This window comes from Pelecanus crispus, chromosome 11 (genome assembly GCF_030463565.1).
Source record: "Pelecanus crispus isolate bPelCri1 chromosome 11, bPelCri1.pri, whole genome shotgun sequence".
Taxonomy (NCBI): domain Eukaryota; kingdom Metazoa; phylum Chordata; class Aves; order Pelecaniformes; family Pelecanidae; genus Pelecanus; species Pelecanus crispus.
In genome coordinates this window covers 30,401,927-30,421,363 of record NC_134653.1, presented here as the reverse complement: position 1 = coordinate 30,421,363, position 19,437 = coordinate 30,401,927, and the positions used below count along the sequence as shown (strand labels likewise).

The window sequence follows — 19,437 nt, the reverse complement described above, 5'->3', positions numbered from 1 at the left end:
GCGCACTGTAATCCGTGCAAGTTAGAGTTGGAGCTTTCTTACCTGTTTTCTTTCATCTGCTCTTCCAGAGTATTTAGCAGTAGGAGTGGGCGTCTCCCGCAGTATGACCCCAGTTTCCATACTGTGTGGTACTGCACTGACCGAGAGGTTTTGATCTGCAGCCCGAGTGACGTATTGGAGGTCTAACAAATTTGCTCTGGTTCTTGCAGCTGTGGTATCCACAGCAGCACTGAACAGCTCTGCATCTGTGCCCCTGGCTGGGAGTGCTGGGCACAGAGGGCCTGAAAGCCAGAGGCAGCAGGGAGAGGGCAGGGGGTCCTGGCAGAGGGCAGCGGGTCAGCCAGGAGCCCAGAACTCATTTGTGGAGCTGCACAGCCAAATCCAGACTCTTGCCAGTCCTGTGAAATGTTCCTTGTGGGTATTTCTGGAGAACAAGAGATATCCGTTACCCAGTTTGCGCTCCTGGTACACATCAGCATTAGCTCCATGAAGTCAATGTTGAAATAGGCAGAGGGAGGAAGACCGTGTTTCTGGCGCTGAGGGGCTGTGAAACAGGTCAGTGGGCTTCTCGACTCCCTCCTTCCATCAGCTGCTGGGCACAGAGAAAGCCTGGGCCGCTGCTTGTGGGCAGGAGGAGCGGGGCGGCTCTAGGACTGGCCGTGAAGGAGCCTGCAGGGCTCGGGGCAGCCTCGGTATGCCGTGCCATCGTGGGACAGAGCTGGGCCCCAGCACCCAGCTCCATGGGACTAGCTGATAGCAGTGCAGTGAGGAGTTAGATCCACAGCCCAAACCAAAGGGTGTGGAGGGAAAAGCCTGTTAAAGGAAAGGCAGTCCTGGGGACAGAGTCCAGGGAGTGTTTCCGTGTGGGTTTTGTCCTTGCAGGAGAACAGCCTGGCATGGCAGAGCAAGCAGTGCTGGGTTATTTGACCTTGTGCTGCTGCAGCAGAGGCAAACGGAGGCCAAGCCGAAAAGGGCACAGTAGGTGCAGCACTGGAGACTTCATCTGGTTTCCTCTGGGGGGTTTGTGTGGGTGCTTTTGGAAAGAGATGAGCTCAGCCCCAACCATGTGGGCTACGTGTCTGTGTACAGGGAGGGAGAAATGCAGGGAAGGCAAGTCCAAACCAGGGTCTGCATGCAAGAGCTGGATGACACAGCTCTCGCAGGGGATGAGCAGAGGTGAGCTGCACGGTCAGCATTGCTGAAGCCCCGTGAATCATTCCCATCCCCACAGCATCTCTGCTGTGGTTCTTTTTTTTGTACCCATGTCTGGCTGTTCTGGGAACGTGTGCTGCGAGGGGAGCTGTGCGAGGGGAGTTAATACATGCAAAGGTTCACCCTTTTCCCATCCTAATCTGAAATTTCCTGTTATAAAATGCTCCCATGGTAATGGAGGAAAACTGTCGCCCTTCCTCTCTCCATCAGAGCCCTGCCCAGCAAACACCCACAATACTAGGGTGGGGACAACTCGTGCTGCCATTCTGAAAGTGCCGTGTTTTCTTAAAACTCTATTGTCTGTGTGTGATGTCATTGCAATGCTCTGTACATCCCGACTTGTGTGCAGCGTGAGCAGCCACAGGCTCCTGCGCTACGATCAGCCTGGCGCAGGGGTGGCTCAGATAACAGGGAGGACTCGCTCTTAAGTGAAGGCTGGTTGCTCAGAGGGAATCCACAAGGCAGAGCACTGAACTAGTCGCTGCAAAGCCCAATGCTTCCTTCTGTGCTTCAGCTGGAAGCCAGAAAAGGGTGCTGTTGACTTTTAGATGGCTGCCTCCACTGAGTTTGGCTTGCAACGTCAATATTTGTCCTTTAAGAAAGGGAAAAAAACATTAATATGCTTGGAGGGATTGTTTTATAGCCTGTGACTTCACCGTTTATGTAAACTAAGATGGGGTGAGCCGCATTGCTGCCAAATTAGGATAGAGATTTGTAGAAATTTGCGCTCCAGGGAGACAGCGTGACCTCTCTGAAGGCCAGAAGAAAGCAGTTCATTTCAGACCCAAACATACAGTGCTTGAACAACTGGATTGGCCTGGGACTTTGTTTTTTGTCATCTTCTCCAGCAGTAAACGTCAGTGACGGGCTGAGGCAGGGTGCTGCACCGTGTGACAAATCTGCACAGCGGAGTTGATGTAACGTGAATATCTTTCATGGGTCAAATATGAGAATGTATTGGATGCGGTTTTTGCTTGTTCTTTACGTGCAGATGCGCCCACCTCTGATAGCGTGGCTTGAGCTTCCTCCTGCTCCAGACACCATGCTCTTTGCCTTTTCACTGGCCTTTTCCCTCTCTCTTGCAGTCTTCACAGAGCTGCAGCTCCGGCCGACAGAATCACGCCCGGCTGCAGAGCGACTCCAGCTCCAGCACGCAGGTGAGCGGCAGCTCTTTGTCCCCTCTTGCTCGTTCAGACACCGGCCACCCAACAGCATATGCCTCTCTGCCTTGGCTTGAGCTGATTGCTAGTCAGTAACCATAATGAATTCTGGCCAACAGAAGCGGTAGTTGGAGGAGGTAAATGACTCACAAACGTGCCTCTGGAGCCACTGAGCTCAGAACTGCGCACTGCTTGGCGGTGTTTAATATTCACCAGCCTGCTCTGCCCGGGCTCGAAGGACCAACCCCCACGTGGCCTTCACACTTGAGGGCCCTTGGCTGCTCCATGTTAGTAACCATGTGTTTAACCAACCTGTTTAAATGACATTCTGCCCAATCTGTTATGCTGAGTAAAGCGTAGTCCGTTGGAGCAGGGACTGTGGGTTCCGAGTTGTGGAAACAACCAAGCACTGACCTGCCAAATCCAGGCAGGGGAACCTAAAGGCTGAGGACTGTGCCCAGAAATTCCTCCAAGAGTCTGGTTAAAATGGGACAGAGAGAGAGAGATGCTCAGGCTGAAGTTGTCTCTCACTATAGTGAAGATGTGGGAACCACAGCCAGGCACAGCACTAGTAAGTTAACATGCCCTCAAGTCCTCTGAGCTTTCTTCCACTGGTTGCTTCTATGAGCCCTGCACATACAGAGCAGATCTTCCTCCCTCCCCACCGTTGGGAACATGGGAACATGTTGGGAACTGTTTAACTGCTGAATGCAGCTCTTGGGGACATAATGCCCATGTTCCCAACAGTTTAGCAAATGCAGTGGCTCTCTGCTCGTGCGTTGCAGGTGTTTGAATCTGTTGATGACGTGGAACAGACTGAAGCAGATGCTCAGCTGGAAGATGGCAAACAAAGCAAGATCCCCAACGGGACAGTTCCCAATGGCACGTGTTCCCCTGATTCTGGCCACCCCTCTTCCCAGAACTTCTCCATCGCATCGGGATTCTCAGAGCGCAGCTTCAGCAATGAGGACAGTGCCCTGGAAACCAACAAATCCTCGGCCAGCTCTCAGGGAAAGGCCGGTGCGTCCGATGTGCCAGGCCCACAGGACACAGACAGTGCCCGGCAGGAGGAGAAGCTGCAAGGCCAAGACAGCCTGGAAGGTGAATTTCCCACTGGTGGAAGCGTGGACTTTGTTCCCATGGGTGAGAGCTCGGCAGGGGTCCTGCGTGATCGTAACGCTGTGGCCCTGACTGTGGTAGAGAGCTGGGCAGACAGTGAAGCTGAAAAGCAAAGTTTGGTGGAGAGTGAAGATAACCTCTCCGAGGAGCCGGAGATGGAGAGTTTGTACCCACAGCTGGATTCTCTGGCTGTAGCTGATCTGGCCAACAGTGAAACGTCTGCTGTCTCCTCAACGGGCGTCACCTACTCTGTAAGTATGGACTTGTTTACTGAGTGGGTTTCTTCCTGGGTGTCCCACTACTTACCTGCATTTGCCATGTGCTAATCCTGCAGTTGTGCGTACGGGGGCTCTCCACCTTCCACCCAAACTCTGCCCTGTTGCTCCGTTGCCCTTGCAACTTTCTGTTTGTTTTTCATTTGAAAACAAATCAACTTCGCTTTTGTTTTGGGCAGCCAGAGCTACTGGACATGTACACAGTGAACCTGCACCGCATTGAGAAGGACGTGCAGCGGTGTGACCGCAACTACTGGTACTTCACACCTGCCAACCTGGAGAAACTCCGCAACATCATGTGCAGGTGGGAGCCGCGGGGGTCAGGGAGAGGGGGCCTGCCAGCCCTCCCTGTGATGGGAGCAGGCTCCTGACTCTGGTGGCTGGTTTCCCTGAATTCACCTTGAGGCTGGAACCTCAAACTTTGTTAACTGAGTTTTGCCTCGTTGACTTCCTCCCCCAAATCCCCTCATCATCCCAGAACTGGGGCCACAGCTCTGAGGACTTCACGGTTACCAGACCGAGGAGTCCAGCCATCCTGCCTTGTGCTGCTCTGCCCCATGACTGCCGTGTGTCTGGGTTGTTGGCCAAAGCAGAGGGCTCCCTGGGGCTGCCCATCCATGCTGCCTCACGCTGTCAACCCAGTGCAGCCCACCTGCTCTCTGGAATATGTTTTAATGAGGATCAGCCCGCAGAGCTGTAGTGCTAATGAGGAAGTGCCTGAAGCAACCAAGTGATTAGTGCCTACCCAAGAACCCAGGAGACAGCAATACCTGGGCACGTTTCTGATTCTCTTTGCTTAGTCCCTGTGACTAAGAGGTTGCTGTGTGACATTCACCGACTCAAACCAGCTCCAGCTCAGCAGCTGTGGATGCTTCAGGGGCAGTGAAGGCTAAAATACTATTACTCATCTTGTAAATATGAGGAGAAGCTGCTATTTCATTAGAGCTGTCGCTTTATCTGACAGCCAGCGCTGGAGATCTCTGCTCAGATGAGATCTACAATACAGCAGATTTTGGAAAACTAATGGGCAGGATGGAAAAGATTGTTCCCTTGTGCCAGCAGTGGGTCCGAGTCCTTTCTGAACACATATTTTGACTTGCTACCAAATATGGGAAGGTATCTCTGCAGGGCTGGTTGCTTCCTGGGACGCTGGGTCCAGGGAGACGAAGCAGGCAATGTCGTGCAGAGAGAGCCAAGAGAATGAATCGAGGGGGAAGGGTGAGAATGAGAGATAAATTAACAAACTCTATCAGTCTCTGCCCTTTGACCAACCACCCCACCTTGCTGTGCTTTTTGATTTCACTTTTCCCTGCGCTGATTTCCATGCAATGGCCACGGCACAGCCCTGGATCAACACCCTGCAATGGCCATGGCCATGGCCATTGCAGGGTGTTGATCCAGGGCTGTGCCATGCATGGCTTACCTGAAAAGTCACCACAGGAACTTAATAATTTACAGGCTGGCTGTAGAGGAACGACGTGCAGGCATAACAGAATAAACAGGTCTCATTTGCCCTGCCTGTTGCCGTGTGTTGGTGGCAGCACGCCGAAACGCCAGCGTCCCAGGAATGGAGGCGGGGCACGGGCAAGCGAGGTGTCAGGTTGTGGCACTCATGCGTGGCACGGGAAGGGCTCACAGGCCACCGTTCCTCCTCTCTCACACAGCTACATCTGGCAGCACATTGAGATCGGCTACGTGCAGGGGATGTGTGACCTGCTAGCCCCTCTCCTGGTCATTCTGGATGACGGTGAGTGGCTGGATCTGCTCTGCTGTCCCCATACTTTTGTGGAAGTGCGTGGGGGGATCTGCTGGGCTGGTGGTGGCCCTTTGCAGCAGGAGGGAGCAGCTGGTGGCAGGATCCCATTTGTCCTTGGTGCTGTCTGGCTCCCGGGAGCCCAGCCTGGGGACAGCACGTACCTTTTGCAGCGTGAGGTGTGTTTCTGAGGCCAGTCCCTGCTGCGCAGCCCTGGCTCTGTGTTTGTGGAGTGGGGAGGGATATTCCTGCTGCAAGTGGGTGGCGAGGTGTGGTGATGCGGGTGCAGATGCAGCAGTGACCGTGCAGCAGAGCAGCGACTGTCTCTCTTCCCTGCGCAGAGGCTCTGGCTTTCAGCTGTTTCACTGAGCTTATGAAGAGGATGAATCAGAACTTCCCCCACGGGGGAGCCATGGACACCCACTTTGCCAACATGAGATCTCTGATCCAGGTAGGGGGGTCCCGGCACAGGGTCGGCAGCCTCTCAAACTAGAGGGGGAAAGCTGTTCTTGGGGTGAGGGGCTGAGAGGAGCTTTCAGTGGCAGGAAGCAGGAGGGAGAGCCGGGGTCTGAAAAGAGAGCCTGGGAGTGACACGTGCCAGGATTGCAAAGGAGGGAGAAACTGGGTGGAAGATGGTGCAGTAGGAGAGCAATGGGAATGGAGGAAAGCAGGCAGAGGAACAGCTGGTGCCTCTGGCGTGCACTAATGAGTTTCCTTTTGCTTTTCTTGGCAGATCCTGGACTCCGAGCTCTTCGAGCTGATGCACCAGAATGGCGATTACACTCATTTCTACTTCTGCTACCGGTGGTTTCTCCTGGACTTCAAGAGAGGTGTGTGCTGGGTGGGAGGCAGTTGAGACCAGCAAATGGGGAGGGAAGGCAGGGTCTGCCAAGCTTCCACACTTCTCAGTGCACTCTGCAACTTCAGTTGCCTGAACTTAATTTTTACTATGTGTTCCTGTTTTGCTTTTCCCTGGTAGATTTGTGGCTGACTTTTCTGTCTAGATACAGAACCTGTTTTTCCAGAGCTGCTGGTGAACCTCCACCAGGTTTGTCCCCTGAAGCCTGTGCCACCTGCTGCAGGCCAGAATATTTGTCTCTACAGATGACTTATTGCTTCCAACTGGAACAGGTTCTTGTGGGAAGAAACCACCCAGCATGTCTTCCCAGTGCTGCTGTGAACTCTGTGAGTCAAGATGACTGTAAACCCATGGCTGGTGTAGTAACTGCTGGGCTTTTTCCTCTGTTACCAGAGCTGGTGTATGATGACGTGTTTGCCGTCTGGGAGACCATCTGGGCAGCTGCACACGTTTCCTCTGCACACTATGTGCTCTTCATAGCCCTGGCTTTGGTGGAAATGTACCGGGACATAATCTTGGAGAACAACATGGATTTTACAGACATCATCAAGTTTTTCAACGGTACAGCTTGTGTTCTGTTGGGCTGAATTTGTGGCAGCTGCTCAGATGTAGGCAGCACATGTCTGTCTGACTATAGACAGTCATATCTGGGCTATACTGGTAAATGTTTAAAACAAAGCAGCGTATGGTTGTGCGGTGCTGATACTTAGAACACGATGGTAAAGAGACCCCTTGCCCCTGAACAGTCAGGCTCTGAGGGGGTCTGGTGGTGCCTGGGGGAAGCCACCCTGCCATCCTTGGCAACAGCCCACCTTGCCGTGCTTGAAGGGAGCTGTGAGTGTAGGTTGTGCTTCCTGCTGTTGTGATCATCCCGAGGTGAGTTGGTTAATGAAGGCTTTTCAGAGTCAGGTGTCTCTGTGAGCGATGGTGCCTGGGGACTGGGGCAGGAATTTGCAGCTTCAGCTCCCGCCTGGAGCTCGGCTGAGAAGCAGAGAGCTGTGAGGCTGGGGGGACTCCTCGAAATGTTGGGCTGCTCGGGTCTAGCCTCTTTGTGGGTTCCTTCTGTCTGTGTTCCAGAAATGGCTGAGCGGCACAACACCAAGCAGATCCTGAAGCTGGCTCGGGACCTTGTCTATAAAGTCCAGACTCTGATCGAGAACAAATGAAGGACATGGGGAAGACGAGGCATCCAAAGAGCCGGGACTCCCCTTCAATGCTTCCTCCCCTTCTCCTTTTTCTCGAAGTGCCACACCTGTGGAAATAAGGTAGTTGGACACATGCTGCTGTCTAAACTGGAAGTACCCTTAGCTCTCCAAGTGCTGTGTTCAGTGTTAGGTCCAGGGGCCCCAGCTCAGATCTTCGCAGCCTTCTTCAGTGACTTAACCAAAGATCTGTAAAATTGCATTTTATTGCTAAGGACTCGCTTTGGAAGCAGGACCCAGGCAGTCACTTCCTTGCCTTGCTGCAGCAGAAGGGCAGCACGTGTGGTTACCACCACAACTGCCGAGGCAGCTGCCAGCATCCCAGGTCAGAGCTTGGGGTCTGGGAGAGCAGAGCTGCCAGCCCTCCTCGGGGCCGACTCGAGCTTGACAGCCTTTGTTGCAAGGAAATAAAGCTGCTTCCTTGGACAGCCGTTACCCTGTGGCACGGGGAAGCCAGCCAGCCAGCCCTGCAAGCCTGGGCAAGGCAGGGATGCTGCCAGTACTCAGTTTCTTACTAAAATTATGAGGTTCTGCCAGTAACAGAGAGGGACTTTGATCACAGAAGCTCCTCTTCTTTTGATCTTGTCCCTTGATGCATAGCATCCGCTTTAGTATTTTTTTAGGGCTCTGTTATCTCCCTCAGATTTTTACGTTGTTTGTTACTATAATATATGAGCACACGAGAGTTTCAGCTCTGGATGGATTTTTCGGAAGAGCTCCAAATTCAGCATTGGGTTTTTCTTTCAAAATCCAGCCTCTGTAATGCTCTCTGAACACTGGAAAATCTGGTCCTAACCTCTTCTGGGAACTCTAGACTTGAGGTTTTCATACCTGCCTTACTCTAGCTGCTTGTGTTAGGAGTCTGGTCTCCCTATCCTTCCTCTGCAACCCCTGTTAGGGGAGAGCTCCTCAGAAGGCAAGTCAGCTCCTGACTTTGGTGACTGTCCTGGCTTTCCCTCTGAAGGTGCCAGTCTCTTCCTCTTTCAATTAAAAGCTAGACAGTGCAAGCCATCCCCTTGGTGCCTGCAGGTTTTCTGTGTGCTTCTGGGGCTGGCTGCAAAGCCCCCTAAGTCCACCGAAAGTCTCCAGTGAGGTCTTGGTGGGTTTCTTTCACATGCCTGTGAAGAGAAAAATAACCCAAGGTCCCTGAGTGGTCTTTGCTTTTGGAAGATGCACTTCTGTGGCCGCTTCTCCTGCAGTGGCTCTCCAGCGTTACAGCCCCTGGAGCACGCTGCATGAAGTGCCTCTCCAGCACTACCAGCATGAGAGCTGAGCTGCTGTGTTGTGCTAAGGCTGCACTACGGAGGGTTTGGATTCATTTTTCAACTCAGGTAAAAACAATAAAGGAAAAGGAGAGATGTAGGTTGTTGGTAGGTCTAGTTCAGCCAGGGAGGGCTTTGTCATAGCCACAGAAGGCTGCTATGAATGTGTGCTTTCAGCAGCAGAGAAGACACTGGGTTGTAGCTCTCTATAAGGGTACTTTCTCTCAAGTTTTGCTGCAAAAATTTGTGTTCCCCCTCCATGCAATGTGTGATGTATGTGTGCTCTCCTCCTCCCCTCTGCAAGATAAGGCCCTGCTCTTCTCTTGCTGTTGGAGTGCTGCTCACCAGAAGGGAAAAGGGGCCCTTCCCTTCTTCTGTGGAACATCTGTCTGTGCTGACTGTGTTTTGTATTTACTTGAGGCATGTGTCAGATGTTGCTTGCAGAAAAAGACAGATGTAAGACTCCAGAAAACTGCTGCTTCAGAGAAGTTCTGCAGAGTGTGGTGAAGTGATTTGCAGTTTCTGAGCAAATCGGCTCGTCTTTCTGCAGTACTGGGACACAGAGGCTGCAGCTAGGAAAACCAGGGAACAGTGGTACGTACTGAGCCCTTTGGGGAAGAGGACTGCGGCAGGGGGTGAGAGCAATGGGGAGCCTCTCATTTCTCATAATCCCAACAAGCAAATGTGTACCGACAATTTAGGAAACTCTTTGAAGCAATTTTCTGCGTGAAATCTCCAAAGAGTTCTTGGTCTGTAGTAGCACAGGAAACAGAGGCATTTGAACTTCAAATCTGCCAGTTCACGTGTGACTCTCTCATCTTTCCACAAAGCAGAGCGGGATGCTCGTGCCCTCCCTACCAGGCTGTTCCTGTTCCCTCTAGGTCCTAGGACAGGTAATAGTCTGGCTGCATCACCTTCTCCAAAGAAGGGAAGTGCTCTGTCCTCCCCTTTCTGAGGGACAAGAACCAATAGGTCAACTTTAACACAGTCTTATCAAGCAACATCGCTGACACTTTATCTTTCAAGCTTCTGTTTTTCTTTTCTTGGTTTTTTTAAACAAAAACAGCCAAGAAATTCTGCACAATATTTGCTGTCTGTATTAACTGAGAGTGTCTTTGGGCCGCTCAATAGCAGTGTTTTTTGAATAACTTGTGGGGGGAAAAACCTATTTATTTATTGATTGTACATTACTGTGTGTCCTTGTATACTGAAGTATGTGAGTGTGCATTGTTATGCAAATGGAGATATATCTTTTCAATGTTCTTTACAATATCTTGTAAATGTTTACGAGAAAATTGTGTCTATATATAATATATATATACAGTATAGAGAGAAAATATGTGAATTAAGTGGGTTATTTTTTGAGGGGGGGAGAAGAAATCTTTTGCTTCTAAGAACTGTGTGGTTTCTATAGCACCTATTCCATGATGTGCCAATCTGTCACTGTCCTTGTACTGTGAGAGTTGTTCTGGTACGGCAACAGGAAGCTCAGAGCAGAAGAACCATCATGACCTCAGCTTGGCTTGATTTGATTTCTGGCTTTAAAACTGGAAAAGAAGAAAAAAAGGAGGAAAAAAAAATTTAAAAAAAAAAAAAAAAGCTTTGTGCCAGCTATGGTGCTGAGTAGAGTCCGCAGGAGCAGACCTCTGCTCGAGCTGTGCAGGGTTTCGTGCCTGCCCTGGGATTAGTTTGGGTAAGAACAGTTGCAGAGCTGAGGCTTGGTGTGGGTTGCAAAGAAATTGGATAGTCCAGAGAATATGGTATGTCATTTAAATTGGGACTGAAGTCATTCTCCTTTGCAGCTGATCATACCGTTTTGTTAGGAAGGGAGTATTACGTGACCTGTACAGAGTACTTGCGGAGCTGATCCGCTCTCATAACTAGCGCTCATCCAGACTAGCTCTGCTGAAGCCAGTGCCCCACGCACTGCTCTACTCTAATTCTGCTTTCGAATACTCCCGTGAGAACTCACATCTGAACTTGGAGGTCCAGCTTTGTGTTCCCGTGCAGATCTGAGACAGAAGATGTGAACGGTTTCCGGGCCCTGCACTGGTGGTCGGTGCCGTTCCCCGGCTGCCCGCCCTGCCAGACCGTCGCCGTGCTGCCGGCATGGGAGCAGGCAGGACGGCAGCTGCGGGAGGTCAGAAATAGGCTGTGATACTCCCTGCGCTCTGCCCTTCCACAGCCCCTGTCCATGTGCGGTCCCAGCTCGGTTTTGAGCATCTTACCAGAAGTCGCAGTGGGTAGCAGCTGTGCTCCTTGCTGACCCCTCTGGGACAGCTGCCGTCCGACCGGCAGGTTTATGTGCTTGTGGAGACAGACCTATAGTGAAGCAACACCAGGGGCCTGGGGCTCGAGATCTATTTGATGGTTAAAAGCTACTAAAATTTAAGGGAAGGTTTTTGTTGTGCAGCTGTTCGTAGGCCTTCTCCTGCCTCAGCCTCTCCTGCCTGGCTCTGCCCCTCTGCTAGATGGCCCTGAGATAAAGCATTGTTGTGGGTTTCCGACACCGTCAATCCTCGTGACCCCGCGAGACAGCACAGATCTCTCCCGGCCATGCAGCCGGAGGATCGCCTGTTTACCACGGAGGGAGAAGCCCATCGCAGGGGAATGCTTGCCCATATACAGTAATCTTGTCTGGCTCCTTGCGGGAGAGGAATGTCTCATCCCAGCAGCTCCGTGCAGCTGAAATCCACCCCGTGCAATGGCACTACAAGCCGGGGACTATCTTTAAACCTGCTGTTGTTTGCTCTGTGGGACCAGAGACTTGAGCTGCTGTGCCTTCTGACTTGAGACTGCTGCATCCTTCCCGCCGGGCGCAGCGAGGTTTGCATCCCTCTTGCCCCCAGCCCGCGTTCTCTGCTCCGGGTCGCTCCAGAGCTAAGCCTGAGTGATGGACGGACTCCACGGGCTGAGCTGTTTGACTCCTGCTGCACCCGCACTGAGCATCCGCAAAGGTGTGGGGTTTTCGCTTTATCTTTTGTTAGAGCTGCTCAGCTCGCAGATAATCTTGGGATGTTTAAATACAGTGAATGTTTGTGTCCTGGCCCCGTGTTCTCCCAAGGGAGTTACTAATGGTTATCTTTCTGCATTTGAGCTTTCTGCTGATGCAACTTACCAAATAACTCTCAGTACCCATCTCTTTTAGTGTTACTCATGTAAACACTTTAGAAGTTGTCTTTGTTCCTAAATGTGAGATTTTATAGGATTTTTTCCTCTTACCGTGTTGAGTCTCCGAATTGCTTTGCTATTAACATTTTTCATGAAGACTGAGAGGGTTTTTTGCATGGGAACTTCTTATTGCCACCCTGTTCTGCTCTCATCCAGCCTCTTACATTTTGAACATCCCTTACATACTCCTTTTCTTGTAACTAGAGCCAGCAGTAGAAATGCAGGTATCAGCAACCATTGTCACTGATAAATAGAAAACAGATCAAGAGAAGTGACTGTTCTTCATGTGGTAGCTATGAATCGCAGTTCTGATAGGAACCCATCCACGGGCAAGCTGAGCCCATCCCTAAATCCCACCTTGGAGACACAAGCCTTGTGGCAGCCTGATGGTGAAGAGCAATTTATGGGATGAGATTCTTCTTATTCTTTCTTCTTTATTTATTTGTTTACTTACTTTAATCTGGCTGGCTAGTTTTCCTTTCTTTCCCCATTTACTTTGAGTAGCTGGCTAATTCTCTGCATTGGGAGCCACTGCAGCAAACAGTCCTCAAAACAGGTATGGGACCAGTTTTGGGATTCTCATAATGTAAGTTTGCCTTTAAAAATATCTTACACTATCTTAAATTGCTGCTCTCTACCAGGGCATTGCTGTTCAGCTAGTGGTAGCCCATTCATCAGTGGGGCCAAAATGATTGTCATTTCATCAGAACATCTTGTCAAATATTTTTCACTCCATTTGGGAACTTCCAGTCGTACCGAGCAGTTCTGGGCACATTTTCTGCATTTTACTATCGTATGAGCACAAATTGATAGTGAAAGAGCACAACTCACAGATGAAGTGACAATTTTCTAGCAATATGGAAGGGTTGTAACACTCACCAGAACCAGTTTTCAGAAATTCTTATAAAAGTTTTCAGATACCCTGAAGTAGATAAAATGCCACTTACTGTTGCCTACTATTTCAGGCACTCCAGTGATCTTCACTCAAGGTCATTATCCTCCTTGTCTGCCCTGAAGTAAACACATATCACTGATTAAGGCACCTGAAGTCTTTGTGGTCCCCAGTCACACTCACCACGTTCATGTTTTGTGGTGGCAGAGTGGGCCAAATTAAAGGCTGGTTTGGTGCCATAGCCATGCGTTTCTACAGCTTAGAGTGTTTGGATTTCTTCTAAACTTTGTCCGAATCCTGAATTTCCTGGAGAATGTACGTTGTTGGAATAGCCATAACAGTCTTTTAATACGTGTCTAATTTTAGATTAGTCATAAGCATATTCAACCTTAAATTCCCATCCAGTAGTTTAATAACTTCCTTTTTAAAATCGATTTTGCACATGGAGACTGAGCGGGGAGCCCAAAGACAGAGCTGCAGGTGACAGCCGCTGGTCCATGGCCAGGTGTGATGGCTCCCGAGATGCTGGCACACGAGGGCTCTGTGTCCCCATCGGCTCTGCCTGCGCCCGGGGCCGGTCCTGCACGCGCAGCCGTGCCTGGAGCCAGCGGGTTGTGTCCCAGCCTCTGCCCGGCCAGACGGGTCAGCCGAGCCCCTCGGGTCCCCCACAGAAAGCCCCCGCTTTCCTCTGCCCAGCCAGAGCCGCCGCCGCCCGTGCCCTCAGCGGTGGTGAGAGCCTCTGAGGAGCTCGGCTCGTGGCAGGGGACGGGCATTAAGTGCCGCTGAAGTGGGAGGTGGCTAGGAGGAAGCCTACTTTTCATCAACTTTTTTTGTAAGGAGTAAAAAGCGCCATTTATCCTTTCTTTTTCTTTTTTTTTTTAATCAATGCTAAAATTTAAACTATGCACAAGATCTCAAAAAGTACATGGAAGTTTTAAGAATTGGTGTAGCTTCACTGCTAAGGAAGGTAAAGAATTGAAAATCCTAATACTGGATACTGAGATACTAAAAATTTCATTTTCATGACTATGTAAGAAGATCTACCTAAATTCTCAGAAATTCAGTCTCTTCCTGGAGAGTAATTCCCAGGAGCCAGGGAAGGATAAAGCTGTTTTTTCACAAACAGAAGTAACGAAAACTTTTGTTGAAAATCCAACTCGGATGTAACCTTAGACACGTGATTGTCACTTCCCTAGTGCTAAGGTGTGTTCTGGAGGGCTTGGCAGGGTGAGCGGGTGACACCAGGCTGCACCCTGCTGCGACTGTCGTGGAGATGACAGGTACCATCCCAAGCGCTGCGGGACACGGGATTACCTCTCAACAGCAGGGTTATGAATGTATCTGATGTACTGGCATTAGACTTTTATGTTGCCCTACACTGAATTGCTGCTTTTATATGTTCGATGCCATTTTGGTCTCTGGGAGTTGCTCTATCTGAGCTTAATGAGCACTATAGCTTTTAATATATTTGTAGAAGTGCTGCTAATGTTCTTAGATTATTTGAATTCCACACTGTGGTATAATATGTTTTATATTATTTTATCCATGCTTTTGGTTTTTTATGTAAACTGTTCCTTATTGTTGTTCAGAAAGAAAAAGTAAAGCTCTATTCTCTATGGTTAATGTATTTTCAAATCAATAAAATCCTGGTTGTTCTTTATGGCTGCGCAGTCCCTGGTAAGACAGCAAACATGGAGTACCCTGAAAAGGCAGTGCTGATGCCTTCAGAAATGCTGGGAGCACGAGGGGGTGACTCTGCTGCACCCAAAAATGCTTTTGTCTCTGGGGGAGCAGTGGGATGCTCAGGTGCTTTTATCCTTGTTTTGAGGACAGACTTCTGCTTCCCACCTCAGAATACCTACTCCTTGTTGCTAGAAAAACTGTGACTGATTTTTAATGAGCACTCAAAGCCACAGCAAAATAACTGGGCCTGTATTAACTTTGGTCTGGAAAAAACTCCTCTCGTTGCTGAATGCATGTCCGTAAATGCTCACTAGTGGCATTAATGAAATGGTAATTCCAATGAAGTTAATCTGCACCAAGCTATTTTTGTGCTTTCTAAGCTGCTGACAAGGAATTTTTCAAAGTAAGAATTAGTGCGTGGCCTGAGACCTTCTAGAGCAGAATCTTTCGCTTGCCACTTCAGCACTTCTGTCGTGGGGAACACGCTTTTATTTTCTGAAAGTTACAGGTAGCTCTGCACAGCACTCCGACTGCTGTTCAGTTTATTTCGTGCTGCGTAGCAGCTTCTCGTTCCCTTGCAGCGCTGGAGAGGGGAAGGCCCGAGATCTAAGGGTGCCTCTTGGCTACAAGTGAATCGGGGAGCAGAGCGTCCCGGGCAGGCAGTGGCGTGCTGCTTTCGGCCCCTTGGGTGCTGTGGAGCTGCGGCGTGCGCAGCCCCGCAGGCAGCAGCTGCAGCTGGGGTGCAGGCAGCTCGGCTGGAGACCTGCCTGCCTTTTGGCAGAGGTCCCTCTGCACCCGAGTCTTGGGGGGGAGAGAGGCGAGAAGGGCCCCGGGCTGCAGGCTGGCTTGTGCAGGGCGGTTCAGGCGTGGCCGCAGGGAGTGGGATGGGGAATGGCTCTGGGGATGTTTTGAGAAGCCTGGCTGCCTGCTGCAGTTAGGCAGAGCTCCGGGTCTCTGCCCCTCTGAGCCATCCCAGGCTCCCTGCAGTGCTGGGGGTTGTGTGTTGTCTTGCCCAGGCGTCTCCTTTCCAAAATAACGCCACGGAGAGCACCATCGCTGCCCGGCTGTGCAGAGGTCTGCCGGGAGCCGCACCGGAGCAGGGTGAGACGCTGCTCAGCATCCCGTTAGTGCCGGCCTCCGGCGGGGCGGATGCCGTGGGGCAGAGCTGCTGCTCCTTCACCCCCAGGGGAATGGCGGGAGGCTCCGGGCTCTGCTTCCAGCCCTGTGGTTATGCCAGCGTGACCAGCTGCACCGTGGTCATCCGGCTCCCGTCCCAGCACACGGGGCTGCAGTCTGCTCCACTCGCTCGCCAGCCGAGGGACTCGTCTGGGGCCGGGGCCAAGTTTTACCAAGACCCTGCGAACTGCAGCGTGTGGGATGGGAGAGCTGAAACTTGCTAGGCCCGAGGGGGAGGCGGGGGTGCCGTGCTAATGAATTGGAGGGGTTGGGCAAGCGCTGGGACAGGCCCGCATCGCGGCACCGGGCCAGCACACGCTCTGCCACAGCCCAGCCCTGCTTCACACCTGGGGACCTGGGTGTCGTGGTTTAGCCCCAGCCAGCAGCTCGGCACCACGCAGCCGCTCGCTCACTTCCCCTGCCCCGGTGGGATGCGGGAGAGAATCGGAGGAGTAAGAGTAAGAAACACTCCTGGGTTGAGATAAGAACAGTTTAATAATTGAAACAAAATAAAGTACAATAGTAGTAGTAATAATAACAATATAATAATAACAATAATAATAATGATATACAAAGCAAGTGATGCACAATGCAATTGCTCACCACCCGCCGACCGATACCCAGACAGTTCCCGAGCAGCGATCGCTGCTCCCCGGCCAACTCCCCCCAGTTTCTATACTAAGCATGACGCCGTATGGTATGGAATAGCCCTTTGGGCAGTTTGGATCAGCTGTCCCGGCTGTGCCCCCTCCCAGTTTCCTGTGAACCTGGCAGAGCATGGGAAGCTGAAAAGTCCTTGACTAGCATAAGCAGTACTTAGCAACAACTAAAACATCAGTGTGTTATCAGCATTCTTCTCCTACTAAATCCAAAACACAGCACTATGCCAGCTACTAGGAAGAAAATTAACTCTATCCCAGCCAAAACCAGAACACTGGGGCACAGAGCAGGCGGCAGCGGGGCCGGCCGGGGGGTGGGCAGGGGTTGCGGTGGGTAGGGGAAGCTGGGGGTTGCAACTGGGCTGGGGAGACACAACCCAGCACTGGGAAACTGCAGCCCTCCGCATCCCACCGCCCCGAGCTCGCCGCGGGTGCCTTTTCCCCATGATCATCTTTTCTCAAACCCTGCAGCAGCTCCGCACACACCCAGTCCCGTTCCCAGAGCCAGTCCGTCGCTCCGCAGGAGGTGGAGAACAGCTTTGCTCCGCAGAGCCGAGGGCTGGGTCCAGGGTCCCGGAGGCACGGAGGCAGCCAGGTGAGGAGCGCTCACCGCAGGATCCCTAGCAGCCAGAGCGGTGACGTTAGAACTGCGTTGCTGAGGAGATTTGTATTTTCACAACGCGTCCAGCTTACAGAGCCCTCCTTTGCTCTTGTCAAGTCCCTCCTCTCCCAGGGACCCCGCTGTTAACCTCTTCTGCCTTTTGCACTTCTCCCCTCTTGCCCTGTTGCTTGTTTTGATCTGCATCATGGTCCTCGCCTTCCCCGATTGCGTCTCTTGGCCTTCTCGGTCCAGCCAGCCCGTGGCCTTGCTGCCTGGCCCGGTCCCTGCCCGGGCAGATGCTGCGTGCAGCCAGGCAGCGACACCTCCTTGCCTCTGCTGCCTGCGGCTCTCAGCCTGCTGATAGCCACCTCCATCCTTCCTCTCGCTGGTACCCCCCCTGTTAGCATGGGCAGTTTAAACTGATGACTGTTAAGCTGAAATAGAGCACCTAAAGAGGGGAAGAAGGGCTGCCAGTGCTAGGGAACGGCTGGGCCAGATCCTCGGCTGCTGCACGGAGTGAGCGAATTGCACCAACGTGCAGCCGATGGAAAGGTGGCCGAGGGCCCTGGTGCAAGGGCAGCTCCTGGCCGTGGGGCAGCCCAGAGCCAGGACATGGTGGTGATTTTTTTATATCTGCGCGTGATCGTCCACTAACACAGACGGGGTGTGCGGAAGGCAAGGGAGTGCTGTCTGTAACAGTGCATAAAATGACCTTGGACTTGATGTCATTAGCTTGCCTTGCTATTTCCTGGATCTACCTCTAGGCCTTTAAACTGGTAGCCATATGACAGGCTGCGGTGCCTTTCTTGCTGCAGGTAAGCAGGTAACAGGAGCGACAATGTTTTCATTAAAAAATGCAAAGAGGAGAGGAAGGCGGGAGGACAAGCTGCTCACAGGTGCCTGCTTGTGCTCAGGGCTGGCACTTGTCATCCCTGGAGACTCCAGAAGGTCTTTGGGTGCTCACGGGGGCTTCCAGCGCTCCCCGGGGCACGTGTCATGCATGGGCACGGGGAAGAAGTGAACCCTGACCCTGGGAGCGCCCGGTGCCATCAGCCACCTTTTAACAATGTTGTGCTTGTCGGTGCCTGCGCTCGCCCTGGGGAGGCAGAACAGATTTGCATCAGCCTGAATGTCATGTTTTAAACAGCACCAACCAAGCTTAAATCCATTTCTAAAAATGGGATAGAAGTGAACGCGAGATTGGATGCTAGCTCCAGATTCCTGCCTCTACGTACTTATGAGAAGAGGCTTAATTAAATAAAACCTGGTATTTAATTAATCCTTAATATGTTTGCTTCTTGGGGCATGTTTGCTCTAATGGCACAGCACCAGTTTTTAGTGCAGGCTAATTGATTGCCAGGGAGCTCACGGTTAAGAACTTCAAAAGGCTGATGAAGACACTCCCCAAACACGCATAGTTCGCAAAATGTCAGGGTGGGATTCAACCAGCCCTTGTGAATGTGTTAATTACCCAATATTAATTGGCAATCTAATCACTAGAGGCCAGGTCCCCAACGTGCAAAAGTGGAAACGCTCTGCATTCATGGTGCAGAGAGACTGGCAAAAATCCTGCTGTTTAGATGGAGGAAAGTAAATGATCCTAAAAGTGAATGTCATTAATTTTTAACTCGGGATACTTTCTCACAAAAGCAGATGTCCCGAGGTTGTGCTTTGAAGTGTACTTAAGTTGGTACAACCACTGCAATTTCCATCAGAATTGCCACCTCCATGCAGCGGAGGAGACAACAGCCTGCAAAGCAGCTCCTGAACGGTAGCAACTTTCCGTCCGCTGCAGGCAGAACTGTTCCCAAAGTTGTGCACTGGGCTGCAAACAAGGGCACTTTGGGAGATGCTTCACCATCAGATGGTGTCGGAGGGTGGCAGCTCCTCCGAGGGCGGGAGGGGTGGTGGCAGCCCCAGTATTTTCCGCGGTCCATTTTGATCCTCGGCTGCGTGAGTCTGAGCCCTTAGGCCGCCTGTGCCAATGCAGCAACTGCAGCTGACAAACCAGTTTTCCGTGGCACATGCCCGGGGCAGCCCAAGGCGATGGCTGTGTCTGATGGGGGTGAGGGGGCAGCCGAGGGGCTGTCTTGGTGAGCCCGGCAGCGCGGCTGCCAGCGCTTGTCCTAACGCACCCTCCCCGCAACGTCGCGGCACGTGGCACCTGCGCAGCGCCTCGGCCGTGGCCGCAGCGCCTGAGAAGGACCAGGGGTATTTATAGCACATCGTTAACATGCATGAATGAACATGTTAAATCTCAGCACAAAGTACTTCTAGTCTAAACATCGACTTCGGCTAAGGTCTGCTCTGTCATGTTAACACCTTCAGCTGCACCTGACTTGTTTAAGGTGTTCTAACACGTATTTCAAAGATGCCCTTTTTTCTAGGGAAAATAAAGCCAGTACTCAAAGGC

The 19,437-nt window shown here is 51.6% G+C and overlaps 1 protein-coding gene across 1 annotated transcript in view; it reads left to right on the top strand.

Moving 5' to 3' along the window:
* The window catches only part of SGSM1 (small G protein signaling modulator 1), a 30,107-nt gene extending 22,563 nt beyond the window's left edge, over positions 1–7,544 (top strand). Inside the window, exons 19-26 of the mRNA XM_075718961.1 lie at positions 2,298–2,369; positions 3,158–3,742; positions 3,946–4,070; positions 5,431–5,513; positions 5,861–5,970; positions 6,253–6,349; positions 6,772–6,939; positions 7,456–7,544. Coding sequence (XP_075575076.1) covers positions 2,298–2,369; positions 3,158–3,742; positions 3,946–4,070; positions 5,431–5,513; positions 5,861–5,970; positions 6,253–6,349; positions 6,772–6,939; positions 7,456–7,544 — 1,329 coding nt within the window. The remainder of the gene's footprint in view (positions 1–2,297; positions 2,370–3,157; positions 3,743–3,945; positions 4,071–5,430; positions 5,514–5,860; positions 5,971–6,252; positions 6,350–6,771; positions 6,940–7,455) is intronic.
* The last annotated feature ends 11,893 nt before the right edge of the window (positions 7,545–19,437 follow it).